The sequence below is a fragment of the Neopsephotus bourkii genome, unplaced genomic scaffold (assembly GCF_033783945.1).
Source record: "Neopsephotus bourkii isolate Nb327-2 ecotype Australia unplaced genomic scaffold, CSIRO-AGI_Nbou_v1 NB_318, whole genome shotgun sequence".
Taxonomy (NCBI): domain Eukaryota; kingdom Metazoa; phylum Chordata; class Aves; order Psittaciformes; family Psittacidae; genus Neopsephotus; species Neopsephotus bourkii.
In genome coordinates, this window is record NW_026900826.1 from 503,559 (window position 1) to 530,792 (window position 27,234).

Below are 27,234 nucleotides of genomic sequence, written 5' to 3' on the forward strand. Positions count from 1 at the left end.
TCTCAAAACACAGAGAACAATAGTCCAGGAACAACTATCAGCACAAGGGAAACAAAAAAGCTCAAAATGCTTGGAGTCTTACTGGGGTGGCTTCCACCAACCACTCTAACATTAGGCATAATTTCAGATGCCATTTGTGTTGGGTGTGTGCTGACCTGCCTCGTAAGAAGAATCTGAGCAAAGCTATATACACAATCTTTAAGAGACACCTGAACCAGAGCAGTGTGGGCTACCGAAAGCAGAAATTATATATCTTGTCCCTAAAAGCTACGTTGCAGAAATCTGTATAAGCACATCCTTTCTCTTCTTGAGTCCTTCCCTCTTCAGTCTCACACCCTCTCACTCCTCTGGACCTTCGTCCCTCTTGCCCACTGATTTTACCACTCAAGGCTGTCTCTTCATCTGAGAGTGCTGCTTCTTTGTACTGCTGGGTGTTGGTAAGGTGTGGTAACCTGCTTGAGACAGTGTGAGCACAACTCATTTTGGTTACATACTTCTTCTATTTCCGGACACTTCTAAAATTTGCACTGGAGAAAATGTTCAAAGACACACAGGAAGCAGCCTTTTAAGTAAATGCATCTCGAGGAAGTGCAGTGTGAAATAAATAATGAAATAGACAATGTTCTCACACAGTAAAATCACCGAGTAAGACAACAGAGATCAGGAAAGTAATGAAGAATACTTCACGCTACCAATAACATTTCCAAGTAAAGCAACCAAACTAAACAATCTGTAAACTGAAATAGCATTCACACTTTACGCACTGGAGGTGCTTCACCTTGGAGCAACTCTAGTCTGATCCCATGGACTACATATTCAGTAGCTGCTGGAGAACATTAGGTGCTTTTCTGGGGCACACCTTCCAGTTTAGTTTCATCCAACAAAAATCCAGTTTATGTTCCCGAAGACCACTCCATGATGTGAACTCTATGAGCAGCATGTTAGGACCATGATGAAATTTGCTTCAAAAAAACATACTCCAAATTGAAATGCTAAAGTATTGGCATTCTATCCCTCCCCACACACAGTTTTCCTGCCAAACTAGTCTCAATTCCCTCTCCTGGCTCTACATACCGTCAATTTTTGTCCTTCCTCTCCAAGTGTTTCTCACTCCATCTCCCACTCCAGATTCCTTATCTAATCTCAGTCTTCCGCTCTTCCTATTTTCCTTGACCCAACATAAGTGTACAGCCAGTCCTAGGTTCTCCTCACATCTTCTCAAATCTGTCTTCACTCTATGAACTGTCAGCTTTTTCTGTTCAGCTAGTCTTGTCTTTCCCACTTCTCATGTGATCTACCCTTCCCCACTCATAAGTCTGAAACTCAGGAGGGTCCGGAAATCTTCACAAAATCTTTTCTGCAATGCCCGAAAGTGAGGCAGGAGGCGTCATAGACTTCATCCCATGGTACCCATTCTACACTGAAGCAAATAGAAAGCAAGAGCAACATCAAGGACGCTTTTCAAAAGCTTAGCTCTGGAAGAGCAACATGTTAATTTATTCTGTGAAGACAGCACACATATGATTTGTTTGCAGCTAGGATGTGTAAAAAGCTAAACACACTTAAAAGGACAAGTTTTCAGAAATGTCAGCTGTTAACATCAAAGAATCCTCCACAGAGACTTAAGGAGAAGGGGTTTGTTTGGGGGTTTGGTGGTGGTGGTTTTTTTTTTTTGAAGGGATTGTAGTAAAATATGTGTTGATGTTCACAGATATTGGCAAACGACTTGTCCATGACCAGAAGATCATTGCCTGCCAAATTTCAAATCCCTGATCTGTGATCAAGTCCAACAATGGGGGATGTTAAGACATACTAGAGAAAAGGTTTCAGGAATGTTTTGACAGTGGGAAACAACATGGTTTTCTCTCCTGTGTCTTTGGAATATGCAGAGTTGTTTTGCCTGAATTTTCTCCAAAACATGCAGCACCTGACATGGAAAGTTTCTGACCCAACTGTTGAATTTTGGCAAACAGTCATTCATAAAAAGTGAAGTATCAGGTAACCTGACAATGGGGGTTACTAGCTCCATGTATATTGATTTCAGAAATGGAAAAAGATGCGAGGTAGCAAGCTGTCACAAAACCAAGCCAGCTGATGATACTGAACAGGGAGCCTTGCAGAAAGCCTCTGTTCAGCTAAATGACCAAACTGAAATCAGGTTTTTAGGTAAGTGCACTTGGGGATTATGACATACAAACATGTAACAGTAAGTGACCAGTGGTATAATACCCAAGTGCCATAGGAAATAAAATGCACAGCAAGAAGAAATTCAAGCAGTTACAAAGCTATGAACGCTGAAACCTTTTGTATGAAGCTTTTAGCAAAAGTTAACAAAGGTAAAATCTGCAAGTATCAAACAGTTTAAGAATCAAGTAAGACCAGATTAGGACAAGTCTGTGCCTTAAACTTCACTCCCTGTTAATTTCAGAACCAGCATCTTTTCTTCTTCCTTGGTATCAGAACCAGAACACTTTCCTACCATTTCTTGCCAATAATGGTGCAGAAAGCAGACATCAGGGCCCAATCCTACAATTTTTCCATGTGCACAAAGTGCAGTAGAGTTAATGGGAGTTCCATGCATATAAGTACTAGAAACATCAGGCCCGTGATATCTCATTTCCCAGTGGGATGGTACATTTTACAACCTATTACACTTTTTGTTTGAATATCATTAGTCAAACCTTTAATCATTTTACCAGAATGTTAGAATTTGGCTTGCTGGCAGAAGTCTAACTTACTTTGTCTTTCAAAGGCAATTAAGTGTTAGTGGAAAAAATAAAGAGCTTTTGAAACGACAGTTTGTTTCATATTTGCAAAACAGTAAGCTTTCTTTCAGTGCTGTTTAGTTTTTCAATCAAAAAAGTTATTCATTTACTGTAAAAACATATAAAAAGATAATAACCTGAAGTGAGTCCTTTATGAGAGATCATTTGCTATCAATGCCTACATTTCTTTTCTTAAAATAAGGACCAAGATAACAAGGCACTATTTCCCTTTATGTCTCCTTTTTTATTTTCATAATAAAATCTTTGGCTCTTGCTTTCCTTCCAATTCTTTAATTTGCTTCATTGCAAAATAAAATTTACATCTTGCTCACAACCTTATAAGCTCCCTCTCAAGTACATGTCTGTCTTGTGTTGATATCTTACTTCTCAACACTAGCTCTAAAAGCTTCCAAATGACTACTTGGAAGATATTGTGTCTCCCTTCACTGATACATTAGCACAAAGAAAGCATGTCTTTATTTCCACGTTTCATTCACACAGAGGATGACTATATGGAACTGCTTCCACAGTGCTGAACAACTTGACCCAGAAAAGATTTTGGCACTACCACAATACCAAGAAAACAGATAAAAGTTCTGATTTCAGTAGCGTATGTACTGTTTTGTTTATGTGAATTAAATTCATTCATGTAATATACCCTTCTGCAGTGCAAGTTAAAAACAAAACTTGACATAACCGACACCTTTCCCCAGAACAGTCTTTCTTCATCTTTAATTTTAAAGAACTCTTAAAGAGCCACTGAATTATGGCAGAGAAAACAATCAGCCATGGGCATTCTTCATAACTTGATAAAGGCAATGGGAGATATTCCATCAAGTGTTGTCAGCTGTAGTCAGCTCTTAACTGTACCAGAATATCACAGGTGAAATTAATATCTTGTTGCAGAATGACAGTTTCAAAACCAGATCCCTGTTACCACTTTGTCTTTACCATACTTACATACTAAGCAGCAACTAAATGTGATCTTTTAATTTCATTTATCATGAGCTATCCAACCAGGTTTGCTAATCTAACAAGTTTATTTTGGGCTGCCTTAGAAACAGCTAGGGTGTCCTCAAGAATTGTCCTCTAGGAGAACCTCTGTTGTTGTAAAACTGGAAAAGACAATGAAATTCCTTTCTGTTCCAGCTGACCACCAGATGAGAGAGGGGAAGAAGCATTTTATTGCTTTACAAGTGCTTACTCTGTGCTGACCAGAAAGTCTGAGTATTTGATAGGAAAAAGTGAATAAAAAATGGCCTTCCATGAAAACTCGTTTTCTTCTCATTGTAAAGATTCAAGACATTTGCTCAGTGTTCAGGATAAAAAAGTTTATAAATTGCTGAACTACATTCTTTGCTGGCTGAACTACAACAGTACTAAAATACGTCCATCTGTCAAAGGCAGGTGCTTCATTCATTAAAAAACCCAAACAGCTGCTTGCATTTGATCTTTAAGTATCGACTTTAAGAGCACCAGATCATCACGCATCTTGTGGCTCTGCAGAAAGGTAACAAACACCAAAGGCTCCATATCCATAGGATAAATACATACTGTGAGTTCAGAAACAGAAAAAAATTGATGTGAGGCACATGGGACACATGCTGGGAGACTAGAGTGAACATCATCCATGAGGGTAAAGTGTCAGAGGCAAGCCTCTATATGGCAAACCTTGCCTGGACATTGCCACTCTTAGGAAAAGATCTAATTCTGATACCCCTCCTCTCTTATATTTTCAGGACTACTGAGACCTAGAGTTACTCAAAGTAAGATGCTAGTTATTTTGAGAAAGAGTGGCAAAGTTTAAGCCAAGCACACGAAAGAGAGAAGAGAGTATGACTCCTTTTCACCTTGAGCTTTTTATAGCATACAAGTAGTTAACTTCCCTCTTAAATCCAACTGTCTTTAGACAATTAAAAAAAAGAAAGTTAAGTTGAAAACCATGTACTTTCAATCATGGGCCACAATTTCCATAAAGCCATCTATAAGATGTTTCCATCATTTAAAAACATTGCTGCAGTATCACATATATTGCAACACGAGGATACCCTCTAAAATAAGATGCGCATCTTGATGGTTATTCCTGATAGAATGAATTGAGTAGCTCTATTAAAAAATTGCATATCTCAGATTCTTTCCTAGCTATACTCTAATGTGTAGTATCCCTCGTGGAATTTCAACAGACTAATCTAGCACAGACTTTAGAATAAGTAGCTTTGAAAACTGCAAACAAGTATATAGTTAAAAGGTCACCTTGCAATACATATGTTCATATACAAGCAGAAAACACAGTCAAGGATAGATTACAATAGGATCAGTTTGCAACCTACTTTTTTCTGGTGAGACATGTGCCTTAGCTTGTCCCCTTACAAGCCTGCATGTTGAACCATCTCCTGCACAGACTCCACAGTTGTCTTCCTTGGCATTGCTCCCAAGTTGTCGATCACAGCCTACTGCCTGCCAAGATCAACACCACAGTCAGAAGGAGGGCAAAGCTGTAGTAGACATGCTCAGGTTTCTGAAATTATATTTATTATGTTATCCTTTCGATTTTATGAGCTGGCCTCATTCTATCAAAGCATATCTTGCCATTTAGGATTTTAAAGCACACTGTCATTTCCGCATTGTTAATGATGAACCACAACAACTGATGTATTAAGCTGCTCAAGCATAGGAAATACACAAATCGGTTTCCCTCTACTTATGTGAATGAATACCATTGAGCATTATTCTTTCCAACACAAGGGACAACTATGTTATTTACAATTTGTTTTTCATCACCTGTTTAATTATGTCTGAGAACGGATTAATGCAATGAAATAACCCAAGTTAAATGTTTAAAGGGCACTCAGCCTTCAGCTTCACAGACAAGCACTTGTGGGCAGTGCTCAATGTAGTGTATCAGCCATTCAAAATTTAACTGGTATTTGTGTAGATCTCCTATTTGTCATTTACACCCAGTCAATGACATATACAGTTGCTAACCAGGTTTTAAAAAACTTGGATGATTCAGTTCTCACCTTCTGATTTTTTTTTATTTCTGAATATGAGACCTGATCTATAAAACTTTCTAATGATTATTATAAAAACACCCTAACTTAAACACTGCCAAAAATTCCAAAAGCAACATTTTTGAAAAACTGTCAACTGAAAACTCTCCAAACTGTAATGAAAACATTTTTCCGGGTTTTCCTTTTTCATATCAATCACCCTCCAAGAAGCATGGGAGTGAGAATGGGAGGACAAAGAAGAGTAGACGACACTGATTAAAAGCATCTTCCTTCTGAAACGGAGATAAATATTTGGTCTCACCTGTCTTACCCTTCACCATTTCGTAGAAGATACTTTCATGGAGTACCAAATGCTGAGCAAGGTGGTAAAAAGCTCATCTTCAGATTCAAGTTTTCTCAAGTCAGCCTAAATGCCTCTAATAGCCACACATCCCTGAGAAGTGCAGCTCATTCATCATGGATGAATACTTAACTGAACTCCAAACTGACAAATGGACAGAAAGCACTCTGGAAATTCACAGTTAAAAGCAGTGCTAGAATTCTGAAATTGGCCAGCACACTCCTCTTCCTATATAAAAATGCTTGGAAGGGGAAGGGGCAGTCTTAGCTGCCAAGATCCACTGCATCTGTGCTATGCCAAAACTGACACACGATCCCCTTGGAGAGGTGAGGATGGAGTCCGCACGTAAGAGGCAGGGTTGGGTCTTCCAGTCTGGGTTAACACACACACAAGACACACACTGCACAAATCACACACATCCACAGCCAAACACAGAAATGTAATCTCAAGGTTTCATGTGTCTATAGAAAAGACAGCAAAGCAGTCCCACCTCCCACACCCGACCCTTTCCCTTGGTTTCCCAGTTCCCTACATCCTGCATCCTCTTAAGAGGATGGCATTGTGGGGGACAGCTTATGATACACTGGGTTGAGAGACATGTTGAACGGAATGGCATCTCCTTACTAAAGGGTGCAGATTTATCACAGAATTCTACATTGGCAACAGGAAGTTATTTTATTCCTGCAGCTGAAGGAAACATTCATCCTATGTAACCCAGCAAATAATTCATTTTAAAAATAAATAAGCAGCTAAAGTGAAATGACTTAATGCTATTGTTAACCAAAAACTTAGTTGTAAAAATAAAATTAACATACATGTGAAATCAGACAGTCTCAGAACAGGTGATTCTTTACTACATAGGAGCTATGGGGGAAAATTATACTATAATTTAGGATAGGATTTAGATTAAAATGTTTGCACTTAATGTTTTTTAACATTAGGTCTGGGTTCATCAATGACACCCACAAAATAACAAAAAGAAAAATACTGTAAACAACTTACTCTAAACAAGCCTTTCTTCTCATTTAATTATTAATGAGCACTAAGAATGAATGAAACTAACAGCATTTCAAAACCAGAACCTGCCTGGGCCACTGTGCAAGTCAGAAAGCAGACAACATTTCAAGAGATACAATAATAGTGCTCTCAACACAGTGTCTTTAACTTGAAACCCCCCTCAATTCCCAGCTCCACACCAGACTTTCTTTTTGACCTTTGAAAACTTCCTGTGCTTTTCGATTTCAGTCTGTGGAAGGGATATAACTGCAATTCCCCACCTCACAGGGATGTTGCAAGAATAAATCTCCTAAAGATTCTGAAACATTCCAATGGTGCAATGATGGGGACCATACCAGTAGTTGAGAGAGTCTATATTTCTCTCAGGCAGACTTTTAAAGTATTTATTGCTCTCCACTGCTTCTCCTGCTCTTATTCACATGAAGTTACTACTAGCACATGGAGGTAAATTGTTAGAACTACTGCAAGTGTAATTTCTCCCCAGATCTCACAGACACATTTCTATTTCATAGTGTAATCCCATTTTCTAAATATTAAGAATCTGTTTATTCACTCATCAATTAATTCTCAAAGGAAAAATTAAGCTGCACATGGTGATATTCTGTGAGAAACTGCTATTTTTATTAAAGCTGTTGTATATTTGTAGGTTACAGATCCTGCAAGAATTTGGTAGGAGGAGGGTATTGAGCAAGCAGAGTACTTGTAAGACCAGCCCATTAAAGCCCAACATGATAATAATAAGCACACATATTCAACTATTGCACACAGTCACTATGAAAACAAACTCTCATTGCATATAACAAAAATTATACAACTGTGCAAACACAAGACACTATTGTGTCCAACATGGAATGTAAGAAAAAAGATAATCAGCACAGCAGCGTATTTCAGAGGACTGTTTTGTGTACTATTATTGCTTATTTTTTAATACGACAAATGCCACAGAAATAAAACAGGAGCACTAACTGGAAGAGACTTGCATGTGGGAAAAGCTTTACAGCTCCCCTGCCAGCAAAGGTGGGGTGTTCAGCTGGATGCATTCACCCTCTGTGGACTTTCTTCCAAGATTATGTTTGTATCAACTGTTAGGAATATGAATATCAAGCAATGATATGCTGAAACAAAATTCAGAAAATCCAAAGTAGTATCACAATTTAGGGCTGAAGCAAGCACAGAATTTCAGATTTGGGGCAAGGCATAGCTTTGGAAATCAGGCCTCAAACACATATGGTGTTAAAACATCAAACATTATAAATTTAAGGTATTCATAATTTTAGCCAGTAACTAATAGAAAAAAAAAAAGGATCTGATGAAACATTTTGAGGGGAATACACGTGTATTTGCAAGCAAAGCTGCAACAAGGACAAGAAAATTATATAAGGTAACAGCCTTCCTCAGCTCACACACCACCTCAGCAAGCCAAAGAGGTCTGAGGATTTTCACAATTAAGGCATTTGTTAGGGTTAATTTACCTCACATTGCTCACTGTTTACAGAGCAAAGGGATCAGCTATAAATATTACAGGCAGATTGGGAAAACATCTGCAGGCTTTTAGGGCATAGTCAGAAATAATAGTATTAGGTGATTTTAACATAGGCTGCATTAATGAAACAAGTGATAATACAAACTGTGCAATGGAAGGATCGGGACCCTTCACATTTAAGAAATCTGCAAGAATAAATACTATCATTCAAAATACGATAGAAGCATGGTAATGACTAGGTTGTACACGAGCTCCTCAGACTGCAGGGAGAATATTGACCAATATATAATAAAATGAACAATCAGCAGAAATTTAATATAAAAAAGGTACTGAGGAAATGGGTACTTTATGCATTTAATACATTGTCCATGATGAGGTATCTATGAATTTGGATATGGGGAGGGGTGGATTATTTTCAGAAACAGGTGCCTGGGTTATTACTACTCTGGGGCAGAACCTGAATATGTTACTTGTCTATGTTCTTCCAAAGAAAAGAAACAAAACAGAAATATGAAAAAGAATCCTGTGTTTTGACACAAGCAGCCAGGATAGAAAGCATCTGAATAAACAGTGAACAGAAATGTTCCTCTGCTTCAACAAACTTCTAAACTAAATCTTAGTATGCCAGTGCTATTGTGAAAGACAATACCGAAGGATGTTAAATATTTTGTAGCATGCTTAGAATAGTTTATATGTAGGTTCAGAAAGGCAAAGGAAGAGCAAAAGGTCAGGGTATAAAATATAGTAATACAGATGAAAGAGAAAAATGAAAATGCTGCTATGTTAGAGGTGACTATGGGACGTTACAAGTATTTTTGCAAATATGAGTCCAAAAATCGCCCAGAAGCTCCCACAGCTGTTTCTTTAGCTCTTATTCACTTAGCAGTTTCAGCTGAGGAATTAGACTTGAAGAAATTAATACAGCATGTTAATTCCGGTTATGAAGGTCAAAGTACAATCTGTTAAATTCATAGATCTTTCTTAAGGAGATGTTTATAGTCTACTATGGCAAGAAAATAGACAAGACTCCCAGGTGACAGGTCTTTAACTAGGATTCCAATATGGCAAAAAAAGCACTGTAGTGAAAAACATAATTCCCAAACATCCTTCAGAGTCTTCTCTTAATAGATGTAAATACTAACACAGAGTAGAATCGACAATGCAGAGCTCAATGCAGGCTTTGAAACTTCAGCTTTTGCTTGTTAGACCATTGCTTTAGACCTCCTTGAACTGTGTTGTTCCTTCAACTGACCACTCATCTCTAGCTGCAGGCACTCCTTCAAAAGAGGCACACCACCATTTTCTGTAGAACACCTTCCACACAGGTGAGTTGTCAATCATAAAAATCTTGTATGTCAATTATAAAAAAACCCATTTCTGAGATGCTAACGACTCGAGATGATATACTTCAACTAAAGAACCTGAAGATATGCCTATGCTCTACAAAAGAAAAATACCTGAAACATGAGCAAAACCAGAGATGTGTGCATAACAAGCACCATTTAAGCATGGTGTCATTATTACTATCAAAAGCATAATTTTATATACAGCTATATATATAATTATACACAATATTTCTCTTCAGAAAGGGGCTTCCCCCCTTCTATGGCCCTCTGGAACCCGAGCTCCAGGCAGAGCCAGAAAAAACAAACACACTGAGTTCTCCCCATAGAAGTGGCCACAAAAGAATAAATCAGTGCTGTTTTTATTTGTGATGGATACATAAATTCTATGAAACAGGAAGACTGAAGTTGCACTAGGGCCATTCTTTCTCTACCTACTGTGTCTTAGACTAAGCTCTTTGGCAGACAGACCATTTAAATATTCAGCAATGCATACGTTAAATACCATAACATCTTCTACTTTGACAACAAATTTTTGATTGCCATAGACTCTCATTTATCAGTGATTAAATTAAAATGGTAAGTTAAATTATGATTACTCAAGAGTCTGACAGCTCAGTGTCAGGGGCTGATGCTCTTTATTAATGTGATTCGGGTTAATAAAATAAAAGTAGAAAATCTATTCAAGACCACCTCAGTATGACATAATTACCATCCTTCGAGAGGTGCTGGGTAATCCCCTCAATGAGTGGGGAAATCCAGATGAAAGCTACTTTGAGTATGTTCACATCTGTGTGCTTTCATTGGCCTGGCTATTTCAAAGGATGCACAACCACATGTACTCATGGAAAAGACAGCTAGTGGGATTTTCACACAAACATAGAGGTGGCATTTAGTGAAATTCTGCCAAAGCAGAAAACCTAGTAAATAATTTAAGGACATGTGACTAAAGTGCTTAAAATGTAAAAGAAACACTACATTTCTGATAAGGAACTACCCTGCAGCATGCAAAAATGGAGATGATAATTACACTTCACATGAATGTGGCAGAGTTATTATAAAGGAGATCCTTTTACTCAAGGGCTGAACAGCCTGTAATTATTCCAGTACATTTTGCCCAGTAGTTTTTGTTTTAAAATTGGCTAGATCTTTTATAGCAACCTGTCAGTAAGCGAATCCTGTATTGATTGGACTACCGATCTGATGAAGGGTGGCAAAGACTTTCTGGACTAGGTGCAATTGGTTTTCACCACCTATGAAATTTGCCTAGGTGTGAAAAATAAAGAATAAAAATAGGCTATTACACCAAAGAGATCCAATGACGTGACGTGACTGCCCTGACACCAGGATAGTAGTACTTGGGCTGTTATAGCCAAACTGTTTATTTCAGTCTTAGAAGAGATCAGAACCAAGATTTTAAAAATGGAACAAAACCATCTACATCCTTTTAAAAGTTATCAGCATTGCACATAATAAAAGATGACCTCAGAATTATTTCTGGCAAAACTATCTTGTCGAAGTCTTCTGACTTGACTGAGAAGGGACACATTTTATTTCAACACTTACTGGTAAAAGAAAACAGTGAAAAATCCTTACACACTCAAAAAGATGAATCTCTATTGAAGTTTTTTTGAATCACAATAGGGAAAATTAAACATGGAAAATCAAAGTCCTCAGATCTTGGTCATAAAAAAAAGATTTCTGTTCCTACAGACATGCCGCAAAATCCAAAACTCAGGGAAATTATGATTGTATTTTACTGCACAGTCACACGTGCTATCACAGTATACGTATCTCACTCCATCAATGTCAGCTATTTGCTACATTTTCTCCTGCTCTGCTTGTACAAAATCACAGTAGAGGCAGATGTTAGGAATGTCTGTATCCACACAACAAATAATTAATTTTAAATACGGCCATGGGAATTTATGGTAATAAAAACATGAGTATAAAACCTGTCATGTGAAAATCCTGTTCTTAGTCAACATTTTCCACGTATCTTTGCCCTGCTGTAAACGCCTACTGTCATTCAAAGCCCATCTATCCCTTTACTTCGCAATCTCTGCTTTGTCTTTGTGATAACTTCAGCTTGCACTTTATTTCTACACAGATAAATTATGTCCCTGGAGAGAATATAAAGAAAAAACTCCCACTGTCTCTTTCCCATGCTCCCATCTACAAATAATTGATTCTGACAAGCAGAGGGAAAGAGAATAGAATATCCTTCCAATTAAGAAAGTCACTTCCTTCTTTTGTTCTTCTTTAATTACTTTTTAAAAAGTAGTGCGGTATATTAGCTTTCAAGCACCACTTTCAAACTTTGGTTCATCCTCATTGAAGATTTAACTTGGTTTGAGACACGATTTTGTCCTCACATGGTCCAGTCTCATAACTCTTCAGTTATGCCTAAACTCAGCCTAACAAAGGCCTGATTGTGGCACACGTTCTCACATCTCTGCAACTGAGCCAGCACAGGTCAGTAGCAGCCCAGACAAGCTGACACGGGCTTCAACATATGTTAATAAACTTTGAGTATGGACTCTGATTAACAGCAGTCACAGCCCATCATTTCACAGCAAATGAAGCAGCAATCCCAGTTGCCAAGCTGAATGGGTATTCATAGTGGTGAGAGTAAGAAAATGTCTTCTTTGTAAGGATTTTCAGTTGTTCCTAGTTGAGAACACAGGGACTAAAAGAAGTGTGTGTCAAAATGCAAGCCTCACAACAGAGGCATAAAATAAGTCAGAACGATGGGCATGAGGAGGCACGCCGTGACATTCAAATTCCCTAGCAATCCATACAGAGGAAAAGAACGCAAAGCAATGAAAAACCCAGAAGATAAATGCAGTGCACAAGATTCATTGCTTACTAAAGGACTCCTAAAAAGACTTTCCACGTATTTCTGCAAATATTCCATATACGCAGGCAAGAGGCTAAAGAGTGCACTGCAATTCTGTAAATCCATTTCCATCAAATAAAATACAGTGTTCCCAAAACATTTCACTCTTACTACAGGATCTGTCACGTTCTAGAGCAGCTAAGAGATTACAGGACCACCCAGTAGGGGAGCAAATACCCTTTCCCACACAGTTTCCATTAAAAAAAAAAAAACAAAACACTTTCACACACTCAGAAGATAGGACACAAACTCCCATTGGGCTTCTTGCTTGTGAGAATGCTTTTGAATAAGAAATCAATACATGAAATCAGAGGGAATCAGATTGCTTTGCCATTTTCTGGCTGGGTCCAGGCAAGTCTACCTTGCTAGAATGAAGGTGATGCTAGCACTGGGGGATTTGAAGGGTACTAAGGCTCTAGTTAAAGATGACACCCAAATTTTGAGATTTTCTATCACTGTTCACATGTTTTAGAGTCTTGCCAAGACGGGGAGTAAAACTGAATCAGTACAAAGCTCACTAAAACAAAACAAAACTTGGCAGAGATAATTATTCAGGAAAAAAGTAATATAGATAAGAAACTGGAGATCAGAAAAAAAAACACTACTTATCTGACAAGAGAAGATAAACTCAGTAAGAAAGCCCTATAGGGAGTACTTCTTCTTAAAAAACAGTAGGAGGGAGAAAAAGACAAGATCAGTTTCTAGCAGCAGTGGACAGCTGCAAAATAAAAAAAAAAAAAAAAGGGCTTCCAAAAGAGCTTTTCAGTGTCTGCGAGTGTTCTATTACTGCCTGCAGAAAAAGCACACCTTTGAGTTGCCAACACCATCAGCAGGCAAGCACTATACCGAGATGGATTGACATTATAAGTGGTGCAAATGCAGCCCGTGGAGGGTGGGTACGTGATCTGCTGGCTTAGGCAGTGCCAAGAGCCTCTGTAGGGCAAGGATACCAACCCACTGAAGATACAGAGGGTGATGCTGACAGGTAAAGTAGGATGTGCTAACCCATGCTTCACAGCCACATCCTTCAGGGGGACTTCTGGAGAGTCACCAACATTTCCGAGCTGAGCTGCAGCTGGATCCCCGCTCTCCTCAGTTTTATGACATGTCACATGTATGCTGTCATATGAAGATTTTGATATGTAGCTCAAAGCCAGACAGTTTTGGTGGATCTACATGACTAACTCCCATAGCCTCTCTGGATATGCTCCAGTCTGCCAAATCGGGTGCCTGCAGCAATATATAGACACAGTGCAGGTCTCTACGCATGGATTTCTCCATGTTCCAAAATGCACTTTAACCTCTGCACTCACTAATTAACAGTACCCAGGAAAGAATGCCAGGTTCAGTATAAAGGCTGAACTTAACTGTGTGACTTAACACAGAGCTACCTCAAAATCAATTCTGCCTAAAAGTTACTCAAGGCTTGAAGGCTAGAAAAGAAGAAAAGGTAATGTGAACACTTTTTCTTGTTTTAAAATATTAAAAAAAGATTGTAAATTTAAGAATTAATGACTTTTCCTAACACATGTGAGAAACACAGCCTTATGTCTGCACTAACACTGGATTAAAAGGAAACATCCCTTTCTAAGTACCTGAACACCAAACCTCCTGTGCGTCTTGGGCAGTCCTTTAATACATTTACAGGCAAAAAGATCTAGCTACACAATACAAATGGGAAAGTATACAAAGAGCATTAAAAAAGCACCCTGAGAAAGCAACTCTCAGAATAAAAGGAGTCAAAAATCAGAAGAAATTAATGTTCTGCTATGATCTTAAGTTTTAAGCACAAACAAAGCTCATCGGGGAAAAAAGTGATATAGTCTTCCAAAAGCTTACAGAAACTGTTCTCAGTGAAAACTCTGACAGATATTTACATCATGAGTGCTTTGGTGGCGAGTTAGAGATACCTACTGGCCATATCATGACACGTGACATGAAAGAACTAGCATGGCAGAAGTTGATGGCACTTCACTTGACATATGGGATGTATTCTGATGTCAGATAAATTTATGCCATATGCTACAAAGCATAATGTAGTGTCTGCCTTTTCTGGAACACAACTAACTTGCTGACACTAAATGGAAAGTTCACCACAGGATTTACATCATCTTTGACCTAACTGTGACAGTGTAGGACAGAACTACTCAGGCTGCTCCTTAGGACTCCAGATTTTTGGGGTGATGTGCGTATTTATTGTCCAAACACATTACTCCATATTAGGAAAATTATCACTGTAACCATTTCAGGTGCTGACAGAAGTAACACCCCATTCTACATCCTCGTAGAAAAAAAGCAGGTCTACATTAATTAAAAACAAAACCCAAGGAGAGGCAGGGCCCCAAAGCAGGCGGAGTAAGCGGGTAAATGTTGCCCGCACATGTCTGAGATGCAGATGTTTTGAAATGTCTCCACCCACACCCAGATGGGCACAGCAGGAATATATTATATGAAAAAATGTGTTGGGAGTTCTTCAGACTACAAAAAAATATCAGAAGTGTGAAAATCCTCCCAGCAGTGAAGTTTTGACCTGCCCCCATTTAACACAACAACCCCAGATATTTGCTTTGGTAACAGGAGCACAGCAGTAGCAGACTAATACAGGATCAAATGGTTTGGCTGAGTTAAGCCTTAAGCAACCCCAAAATATCTTTAACCTTCCCAATAAACTTTTCCCTGTTCAACTGCCTTTAGAGTTTAGTTCCCCTGAAGCCTCAAACCTCTTATCCAAAGAGCAGCTCTGTCATCTCATGATTTTCTTTGATGAAGCATAATTTAGTTTGATTTTCTTTGTTAAGAGAAGTGCAAACCCTGTCCTGTTGCAGACAACAGGAACCCTCTGTACTTGTAAATTCATATGCTAAGGAGACAGTCTGAGCAAGAATCCAAGAGGCAGAATTAGTGATGCAGTCCTACCTGACCAAGCATAAGAAAGCAGACAAAAGTGAAATCATGTTGGGGGGTAGGAGGGGAAGCTGAGATCTTATAAGACCTGCCAACTTTGAGACAATAAATGAGCAAAACCAGCACCAGTTGGAAAGGGACTCGGGCAAGGCAGCCTCCTTATACTAACTCTTTGGTGCTCCTAGGCATAAAAGCAAAGATATCCACATCAACAGTATGACATGTTTATTTAGATGAGTTAACTGTAAAAACACTTGCCAAGTTATTTGCAGGCTGTGCCAAGTGTATGTCAGAACCCAACAGACTGATCTTATAGCAACAATTGTAGAGAATCAATTTTGCTGTCTCCCTCTTAACAGCAGTTGTCTAAATAACCATATTTTCCCAGGGAAGATTAGGTGTCAATTTGTTTTCTTTTGCTGCTTAAACAGGAGCAGCAACAAAGATCGGTGTTGGTTTCTGAGGAAGTCCCTCACCTCTCATAGTCCCTTTCACAAGTAACAATCTTTCCACTGCACCCAGAGCACACCACAAAGAGAAAAATGTAATTCCAGTGAATTCCTATCATTTCAATTCATTGAATTGGAATTCAGATTTTTACGTCAAAATTATCCAACACTGAATTATTACTTTAGAAAGGAGAAATTTTCAATTTGTGCAAGAATACTTCAGCAAATGCCAGTGACTTAAAAGAAATACAGTGAAAACATCTAGCTGCTTATGAAGTTAAGCTATAAATGAATCAAATTGCTTAAGTCACAACACAGGACACACAGTAAATATGTTTGGGTTTGGTTTTCCCTTCTTTTTTTCTGAAGCTCTTCTCACACTGAAAAAAATGAGAGATGGAGAAAAGAAGTTTATTCTCATCAACAGTATGAAAAAGTTCCAGTTCTATTTCTGGAATGATTAGCTTCTCCTGCTACTACTATGTCTATTCTAAGAACAGATTATTTAAATTTCCAAGCATTTGATACCAGATATACACACAAATACTACAAAATACTAACAAGAGACATTGAAGGCAATCCTTCTAAATATACCTTTCAACTGTTCATCACAAAATTGGATCCACTCTAGACAAACTGAATTTTATGCTACGCATGAAAGATAGCAAATGTTTGAAGCCACTGTGGGAGACACAGGAAACCCCACAGGACTCTGACCAAGAGTTTCAAATGCCTTTGAAAAACTCAGATCTTCATTAGCTTCAGCATGACATTACATGCTGCAATGTCACAAACAGCAGAGGCTGCTCTAAGTGCATCGCCTAGAAAAGGCTTTTTGACCTTTCTCCAGGGTGAAAGCTTCTATTGGAAGAAAGCTTGTATTAGAATATCACTGAGAATATTGCAAAAGAAAAAAAAAAGTATTCATTGACAAGTGCTTCTAGAGTTCATAGAGGTATATCCTATTTTAAATGCACAGGGTAATGGACACTGTTGGATACCACTGTGAAGAGACAAATGAAGTCTTTTGAAGGGGAAAACCATAAGGAATTTTTCTATTTCAGAGGCAGCAAATGCATTGCGTGTTGGCATGACTGGCATTGGAACTGCAGTATACATAGACATCACATAAAATCCATAGCGAAGTCCAGATCATATATTAACGTTGCTGTAATCCATGCACCGGTCTTATGCCAAAGGTGTCAAATTTTCCCCTATAATGAAGCTGTTTTGCTCACTGGGTCATATCCTGCATTTTTGAGTTGCACACATTTTAAGCATTTAACAGAGCAATAACCACTTGCAGAGAAAGAAAACCAATTGCACTAACATACCCAGTCTATATAAAATTGTTCTGTTTATAAATTTAAGATTGCAGTACTGCTTGCCTCAAATACTATAACTCTCAATTTTTACACCAATTATGTAAAATCAACAGTATAATAATAATAAATCTAGAAATGTAGATTCCCAGTAAAATGATGCTAACAAGCAATTCATGGAATCACAACATATACTCATTTATCCATTCAACAAGACACACACATACTCTCACACCTGCCATTCTGGGCTGGATCCCATAAAACATCAAGTTTTCTCTTTAACAGTATTCATAAGACATAGACCATGGAGAAAGAGTGAACTGAAGTGGAAGGTTATGCAATTTCATCACACCCCCAGACAGACATATTAAAGGTTGGACAGCTATAACTAGCATAACTAGTTTCATTAATTTTAACATACAAATATAAGACTGAATGTTCTTGACCTTTTATATATGAAAATACTAATGGCTACGGCAGTCACAAACTTCTATATGCAAGAAAAGGTAAGTTATCTACAATCCATCAGGCAGCACTTGCAGATAGATCTAAAGTAAACTTATACATAAAGATGAAAAATAACCAGAAAGCACCCACTCATGAGCAAAAAGCCTCACAACAAAGGTCACATTTAGATTTACACCATGAACTTACCTGGCATATTCCACTGATGCACATATCCAAAGATTCAATATTGCAACGAGTACCATCTAGTACTTTTGGGGCAAGTTCCACAATCAAATTCTTTCCCAGAGCTTGACACTTCAGGGCACACGGTGCAGTAGGATCATTATACACAGGGATCCACTCATAAAAATGCCCCTGGTATTTGACATCATTGTAGGCTGAACACTGCTGTGCTCTGAAGTCACCAACATCTGAAGGGCAGTCCTAAAAACAAACCAAAGGAAACGTTAGTTTTAGGAAAGGAATATTTCACGTTTGCAGTAATGTTATCTGATGAATTACACAGAATCTATTCAGGGAGGCTTGGTTCAAGAACTGGTCTGCTATGACAAATATGCCATATTGCAAGGTTTTAAAGTGCGTATTAAAACAATTTATGGTGCTTAATCCATTGCTTTCAACACAAGTAACAAAATATCACACATATTCCAGGAACAACATAACTGATATGAGAGAATAATAAAAAATGCTACATTTTATGACACTATGTAGTATATATGAAGTATGGTTCTGTAGTAAGAATTAGCTTCTAAAGGAATCTATATAACTTAAGTGAATATGATGTCTGACATTTAATATTTCTCTTTTCAATACCTCTTTCCACTAAAGGATATCTGACTGCTTAACACTCATTCATCAATTAATACATTAGAGTAATGAAAGAGGTATTATTGCTATTTACACATAAAGAAAAAGTTATCTAATTAATTGTTTAGTATTGCTCCAGCAGGGGACAAGAGCATTAGGAGGAGGCAGCAGAACTTTCAGCACTTAGTCCCTTAGTCTACCAAAACTTCTTTACCTCATAGAAGCAGTGGGGGTTACTTTGTTGAAATGAAATATACTTCAAATTGGTAACTACTGATTATATAGTTCCAATTCTAATGAGACAGTTCTGTACCTCCTCGTATACAGAGCCTCAGAACATACAGCTGAAAGACCCCATGTAAAAACTGTTTGAAATAAAATGTTCTAAAATATTTTTCCTAGATAAAGCATTGCACCCAATGTTGTTAATATTAAACTACAGTGACATGAATGGAGATGAATACCGATTTATTAAAAGATAACTTTGGTAAAGTACTGGCAAAGGAGTTAGTGTGTCAACTTCTCACTAAAGACTTCATCTGAATGCGTGTCCAGTGTCAAACAGTCCATATGCCAAACAAAGGATATTCTTCCAAGAATTCCAACTGCATATAAGCCAGATGTGAGGCTGATTTTAACAAATTTGTTTTCATTGGATGTAAGGCAGAAACATTGTGATGTGTCAGCTGAACTCATGGAACTTATTACTAAGTATTAGTTAACAATACTAATCCTGAACCCAGCTTCAGCCTTATCAGTGAACTGAACCTTCCCTGAAAAAAAGCTGAAGGAATAGTAAGTGCATTACACAGTACTGAAGATTAAAACATACATGAGAAAGGTTCAGATTCCAGTCCAATGACCTCAACAATGCTGTCCTGACACCACCTTTCTCATATGAATCTGGATGAGCTGGCACTGCATTAGCTTAACTAGCTTTGTCAATGCCATAGATTTTTTTTTCACCATAGAAAACAGTAACCTAGAAATATCTCTGGTTTATTTGTAGCTTGCATAAAAATATCTTCTAATATTAATATTCTCTTTACTGATCAACATCTGGGATTTTGCAGCTGAGAACCAAGCAATTCACTAAGAGTTTCCAGCAACATTTTCCAACTCTGTCCAGCGCTACACCTTACAGTGAGAAGAACTCAGAATGATGCTAATACATTTTGTATTATTTTTAATCGGGGATAATTCTAGGTTGAGCCATATTTTTTAAAAACTAAAATGATGGAATAAGACAAGGGGAAATTACAGTTACTGTAATCCTCTGAGAATTTTACCTCCACAAAATCCCACAAGTGAGAGCTTCTAAAAACATCAAGCAAACACTGTTGGAAACCACCCTTATTTACTGCAGTGTCTCTCCTAAGAAATTCACCAAGTTTGCACTGGTGTAAATGAGAGCAGAATTTGGTTTTGACTTATCTGTCACCTCCCATTTTCCACAATAGCAAGTCTAAAAAGCAGAGAAAACTTCAAAGTTCATATGGATACCATATGGTTCCCTTCCACCATTACAAATAGAGTAGTAGCTGAGAATAAATATAAGTGGAAGTTAGATTCAGGTAAAGTTAGAAGCAGGATGTCAGAGTAGTGTTATTCAGCCATGCACAGCCACATTTTCATCACAAAGAATTAAAGAGCTATCTGTAAAATAGGCAGAGTGATGGCCTTAGGCTGAGTTTTGACAAGCTGTTGTTACAATTCATTATCACTTGGTGTTGATGCAATGCCAAGACACAAACACCACAATGTCAGGATGTCAATCTGTGGTTACTGTATGTTTCTCATTGATTCAACACAATGCAGCTCCTTCCTTCCACTCGCTTCCTGGCTGCTTGAGAGCAAGTGAATTCTCATCTCCCTGTTCTGTTTTGGCATCTTCAAAGAACACAAAGCGATCCAGGCAGCTTGATTCATATGCCAGCTCCACCTGCTTTGTATTTGAGCTGTGTTCAAAAGCAGGAGCATAAAAGAAGCATCACAAAGAGATATTGCAGGGAAGATATTATCATTTGCATTAAATCACAGTTTGGACAGCAACCAAGTTCAGATCCCTGTTTTCTTGGGAACAATAAATATTTGCATAAAGGAAGGAGTTTATAATCTAAACAAAGACAAATAAACACAAAGGAATGTAATCAAGACAACAAGAGAACTTGTAAACTTCAGTTTAATCCATCACAGTGGGTCAGAAAAATGAGAGGGAGTTTAAGAAATAGAAAGGAAAAGGGGATGGCATGATGTGAAAGAGGTAAGGGTGAAACATGTTTGGGAAGTGGGCAAAGCTGCACTGTCAGACAATGACACATAGGCCCCAATCCTCATCTCCTCATCCTGTTTGTATCTCTTTTTGGTTTTAACCTATTTTAGACATCAATTCATTCCATCATTCCCTCTTCCCTCTCAATATTCCACATCTTTTTCTTGTTTGTTAAATATTTTTGTGACTTATTCCAGGATTTTTCAGATTTCCTAACTTCAGTAACAGTTTGTGTCTTGCGTTCAATCCCATTCAAGCCAGGCTGTTCATATGTTCATACACTACACAAGCAGCTGAGGACATATCTATGAGGTTTAATGCATGAAAATGTTAGCAAAATAATCACATCCAGATATTATAAGAGACTGAAGTGTATTTATGACATGACTTATGAACATATTATTAGACAGATCTGAAAAAATGCATCAGACATGACTACCATGCAAGCTAAAAATACATACTTGTATGTACATATATATATTCCCATTCTTATTGTGACAGACAATTAAAAACTACTGCATTCAAGGGCTGGCTTCTTATGAAATATATCATTTGAGTTTTGGCAGCAAGCACTGCTAGCCTTTGAAAACAAAGCTAACCTGGGAAATCTGTATCTTTGTAGGCAATGTTCATGTACAAAATATGAAGGTTGCATCAGACCCTGCGATTCCTGCCAACAATTACTCCACTGAAAAAAGCACAAAAGAGAAGGCAAGAAAATTCCCAGTAAAAATGATGACACCAAAGAAAGTCTAGCCCTTTGTCTAGTTTTATTCTTTGAATCTCATTTTGTTGAAACCTAGCCAAAAGCGATGAAGTCATTGTTGTTTTCTTTTTGAAATTAGCTCCAGGCTCTATGTTTTCCTAAGCAATTTTCAGGCCACTTCTTAGTAAAATCAAGATACCTGAGCTAGAAACCACCCTAGCCACACGAGCCGTAACGGTGCATCAGCATTGTCAAAATGAAATAAACAAACAAGCAGATTAGAGAGAAACTGGGCAACTCAAGGTGAAATATTGTAGGACTAAAGTAGACACAGTTCAGCCAAGATTTTCTGACTAGGATAAATGAACTGTTTAAGAAGTAGATGATGGAGCAATAATCTGATGAATATGTTGAACAAGTGTGAGCATCATCTGCCTATAATAAAAGTTTATAATGGAATTAAACATGGGAAATCTGTTACAAAGTAGAGTTTTTTCTTACTGCAGAAGAGTCACTCTGGCAAATATGTAAGTGACTTTTTGGCACACAAGAATGTGAAATTTATGGAGAAATGGCCCAAATAACTTGTTTCTATGAATAGGACCCTAAAGGATTATCTTAAACACTTCCATATAGTGCACATCATAGCATTAGAATGTAACAGTATATACAAAAATGGAAATACAAAAAAAAAAGGAGGGTTAAGAAAGACTGAAAATCTCACTGAACAGCATATAATGAACAATTTATATAGCTTATTTCTCCAAAGTTTCTATAAGAAAAGCTGCAAGCATACATGCAGTTTTAGGAAATCTGGCACCTGGTATCTTATTTAAAATAGAAAGATAAGCAGAATATACATATGCCTTAATCTCAGCAGTTATTTTGTTGCTAAGACTTTGAATTAATTTCTTGATTGAAATATCACTAATATTATTCTGGAACTATGCTTGAGTTCAATGAACTTACTACTATTCTATTACAAATCCAGATGAAACCAATTTTCTGGTAAAATGATTCTTGTTCTTTTCATTAGAATGACACACATATTAAGTTGTGCTTCATTTGTACTCCCCAATATAGATGTTAGTGGTGTAATGTGTCATGTAGCAAAATTACATTTGCAGACAGCTTTACATAGTATATATATACTGAGTGTCTCATGTGATTAACAATAATGCCTACTAATATGGAAAGAAGCTTGTATCAACTCTTAATTTTCAAACTAAAATTTTATTCCGAAAGTGAGAGGCATTCATTAGAAATAATGCTTTGGGTAAAATTATATGATTTCAAACAAAACTGGTTTACATTTGGTGTTAGCTCTTGTGTCAAGGGTAAGTCAGGTCTAATACTGGGCTTGAATTCAGGGATGCCAAATTCAAAGATCAATTGCAGCAATAGTAGAAATCTTTCTCAGGAGTTCTCCATTATCTTATCCATAATCTAGGAAAAACCATTCAGAGAGATTCCGGCTGTATCTGAACTGGAATGGAAACCTGATCCCTTTCAGACATGCCCCAAAAGCAGAACTGTAAAGGCAGCTTCCTGTCTGGAAATTAACATTTGAATCATCATAAATTCTAGCAGACTCACATACAAGATGCTTACCACTTATCGCTTTAAAATAAGCCCTAAAGTTAAAAAACAGGCCCCACTGACTTCAGAAAAACTCCCTGGGAGTTCAGAAAGGATATGGTAATCATCTTAATTCTCTCTGTGCTGAAGCATAATGTGCCTTCATTTCCATCAGAGTTTTACTACATAATCCTTAAAATGACCAGCATCCACAATTGCTCTTACATATCCTAAAAGCATGCAGACCAATGCTTACAGCAGAAAATATGCCCAAATTGATTTAGTCTTTCTCCTTTTCTTTAGACTGCGTAGTTTTCTAGTCCTTCTGCTGAATAAACAAGGTATACTGCATTGGCTTGTGTGTACTGTTCATGGGAAGGTGAAATGCACAGGATCAAGCAATCAGAGGTATATTATTGTACACAATGCACACAACTAGTTATGTAGAAAAGGAATGTAGCAGATACATTTTACAGTGACAGCTTGTTTATTGCACACATACTGGCTGGCTAGTATTTAGCTTATCACACAGCTTTAAAAGATTATGGGGTTTTTCTGTATGTGGCATTTTGATTTATGAGCTAAGGACACTGTGCACAAAGATGCTAGGCCTTTTCTTCTGAAAGGGCAGGTGATAGGGTTTGTCTCCAGAATCTGATTTTTGCATGTATGGATTTGTCAATCACTTCCATTAGCCTCTGCCAGGGGGAACTCAGGCAGCAGCTGCTGTGGTGGAAAATCATCCAGCACTGAGGAGTGGAGCGTTAGAGCAATTCAAGGTGCTAGCAAGTCTTGTTCTCAAGGAGGGCAAAAGCCAACTGGCACACAAGAAACTGTAGGTGTAGCAACCTGAACAGTGGGAATGGCCAGTTCTCCCAGGATATATACCAATACAACATACTTACTGGGCAACTTTCACTATCAAGCTGCTTAAGAATGTCATACTTCACAGCTACACATTGCTGGCAGATAAAACAGGGTTGGCAATGCCATGAGTATCACCTGCTCTTGCCTGGATATAATTCAACCCAAGGGAACTGCAGCCCTCACCTTTTAGTGGTATTTGGGTGAAAATTGCTACCTTTCTCCCATCTAGAAGCAGATGAATCAAATGCACTAGGCATAAAAAAAAAAAAGGACACTTTTGATTTAGTTACTTATCTACCTTCTCTCTTTCTGGAATTGGATTATATGAATATCACATTGACTTATCATTTACATGGTAAGGTAACCCATGCAAGCAGGAGACGGCTGAAAATAAATCACCCTGAATTAGTGTGTTTGTACAAAATGTCTGAGGGCCAGTGCTATCACAAAGTCCTGCACACCTTGAACAGACTACATCTGGAGTGAAAGGCAGATGCCATTTAGACATATTTAAGCACAAAACATCACTACAATCCGCTGGGGACAAGTCATGAATATGGTGTACGCAATGGGTTGCCATATAATGTGTCTGTATAATGTGATTGCATCACATCAACAGCAACTGTGTAATCAGAACTCCAGCTTTAAAATCAGTCATGGAAATCAGCAATGCCAGCATACCTCAATATGTATGTTTTTACATATAGACATATAAATGGGTTTAGGGAAACAGGGGGAATAGAAGGAGTAATCATACAATTTAAGATAAGGAAGGGACACAGGTGGTTAACCTCTTTCCTCATGTGAAGAGTACCACCGTATCATTAGTGATCACGAATCATTGTTAATCATAAACTGATCAAGAGCTCAGTTTAATGCTTCATCTGAAAGACAGCACTCCCAGGAAAAGCACTTTCCAGTTTATGATGAGAACTGATTTGTTAATCCACCAAAATGTGTAACTTTCCTAATAAAAGATATAAAACATTCTGAATCACAATTGGCCTTATAATTTCAAAAGAAAACGTCCATTTGGGAAGCCTAAATTTCAGACTTTGTGGTCTCATGCAGACTGAAATCTTTAAAATTTGTATTAATGATGGAAAGAAAATTACGTACTATGAGGTTTTAAACAAGCAGCAGCATTTCTTGAACTTTAACACATTGCTTGAATAAGTAAAATAGGATTAAAAACCAGACTCACAGTATTACTGCAGGTTTTGTATCGAATATTTCGACCTTCACAGTTCCTGAAAAACAGAGTAAATTGGTTACACTGAATAATGGCAAAACACAGCCATGCCTGTTTTACAGCTAGTTATTTGCTTGAAAATTAGACTTTTATAGCTACTGCCCTACCATAACTTGGACTCAAAATGCAAGGTTTAAATACAAAGGGGATCTGGGGATTCAACAGGTTACACTGCTGTCTCTCTTCAGCAAAGAACGTGTGGCTTTCCCTGTAAGCCTAATTTACTGCAAACCTTATGAAAACCACATTTCTTTTGTGAAAAAGATTTCACAAAATATCCCTAAGCCTGATCTATGCTGACTGCAGCAAAGCTGCTTCTAACCCACAAGATGCAACCCAGAAGAAAAGAGGATCAGAGTATCTAAGCAATCCTTTAATCAAGCACCAGAATAATGAGCATTAACTTTCCCTTCTCCTGTTTTGTTTAAGAAAGAACAGCTTAAAACCTTTCCTTTCCTCCAAAACCCAATGCAACTTTTGAAGAACAGCATGTAATTTTACTGCCACATGAGCAGATTTCATAATTTTTAATGAAATCAAATTCTCATGCATTTCTAAAGTGCCCAATGCGTGTGAATCCTGAAATCCAGGCAATACAGATCCTTGGCAAAGTCTGTTGTTAGTAGCTGAAATAACAGGCATATAATAAAGTCATGATTTTTATTGTGGTCTCATAACTGGAGGTGGGGGGGTGGTTGACACTTTTGTTTTCTTAGGGACAAAGTTTGCCAAACTCCTCAGTAACTGACCAGCACTTTGCACAGGGTAAGACACTTACTGCCCTTAAGAATGACAAAATCAAGCCCTTGAAAGAACTGAAAACATATTTCAAATTATTTGTCAGGGAATTATAACTAGTGATGTCTCCAGAATCACCAACATTGTTTTGGGATAATACCTTTTACCAAAAAAACCTGCCTTACATTAAAGAATGCATGAATGTATGGCGGGTAATTTAAAGCTGTTGTTGAATTTTCCACTTTTTGCATGAAAATCAATTGCAAATATTAAGAAAATTCTTTAATATGTGTGACAGATTGAAAACTACCATTTGAAAATGAAAAGGCAATGGATGCCTGAAGCAAGAGTTCACCAAGCTCAGCTGAAGGTACAGCTCTGCAAGCTCAAAGTATTACATGTCTCAAATTTCCAATCTTTTGCAAGATAGATTGCATCAGAACATGTAAGTTAAAAATGTTTATGATACACACAAATGTGAAAACTTTGTTTCACAATTGCACATTTCCTGGACATTACAACAACAATAAAACACAGAAAAAAAAAACAACCCTTGAAAGTACACATTTGTCAAGGTATGGAAAACACATGTTTTTCACAGGGGAAAACATTAAAAATATTAATAAAACCACAGTGGAATTTATATTGCTGCAATTTATTGAGCTCATTTCATAGCTCCTAACACTCTGGTAGAATATCACAGCTTCTTGCTTGAACTCTTGCTTTTCTCAAAGCCTTTTGTGCATTTTTCACTAAAAGAAACAGGCAGTGTTTTAATCAATCATCTTTAGCTACATATTTCACACAGTTTGCACTTCACTAGTGTGTCACACTGCAAGCCTTCTTTAAGAAAAATCAAATTCCTGGGTGATACTGCATTTAACTTAAGAAATCTCAACAAAACAGAAATTTAAGCATAATAACCACCAGTTTTAAAAATCTCCAGAATAATTCACGCAAAGCAGGCAATTATGTGCACCAGCACAGATGCTTCTCAGTTGGTTGGGATCTCT

At 37.6% G+C, this 27,234-nt stretch overlaps 1 protein-coding gene across 6 annotated transcripts in view; it reads right to left on the reverse strand.

Moving 5' to 3' along the window:
- ADAMTSL3 (ADAMTS like 3) overlaps window positions 1-27,234 on the reverse strand; it is a 179,528-nt gene that overhangs the window by 67,726 nt on the left and 84,568 nt on the right. For all 6 annotated transcript variants that reach the window (XR_009724559.1, XM_061347296.1, XM_061347297.1 and 3 more), the window contains exons 5-7: window positions 25,436-25,481; window positions 18,188-18,424; window positions 5,096-5,222 (exon numbers count right to left, since the gene is read on the reverse strand). Coding sequence is in view for 5 of the 6 variants with exons in the window: in XM_061347296.1 (XP_061203280.1) it covers window positions 5,096-5,222; window positions 18,188-18,424; window positions 25,436-25,481 (410 nt within the window). In the remaining variant the exon portion in view is untranslated. The remainder of the gene's footprint in view (window positions 1-5,095; window positions 5,223-18,187; window positions 18,425-25,435; window positions 25,482-27,234) is intronic.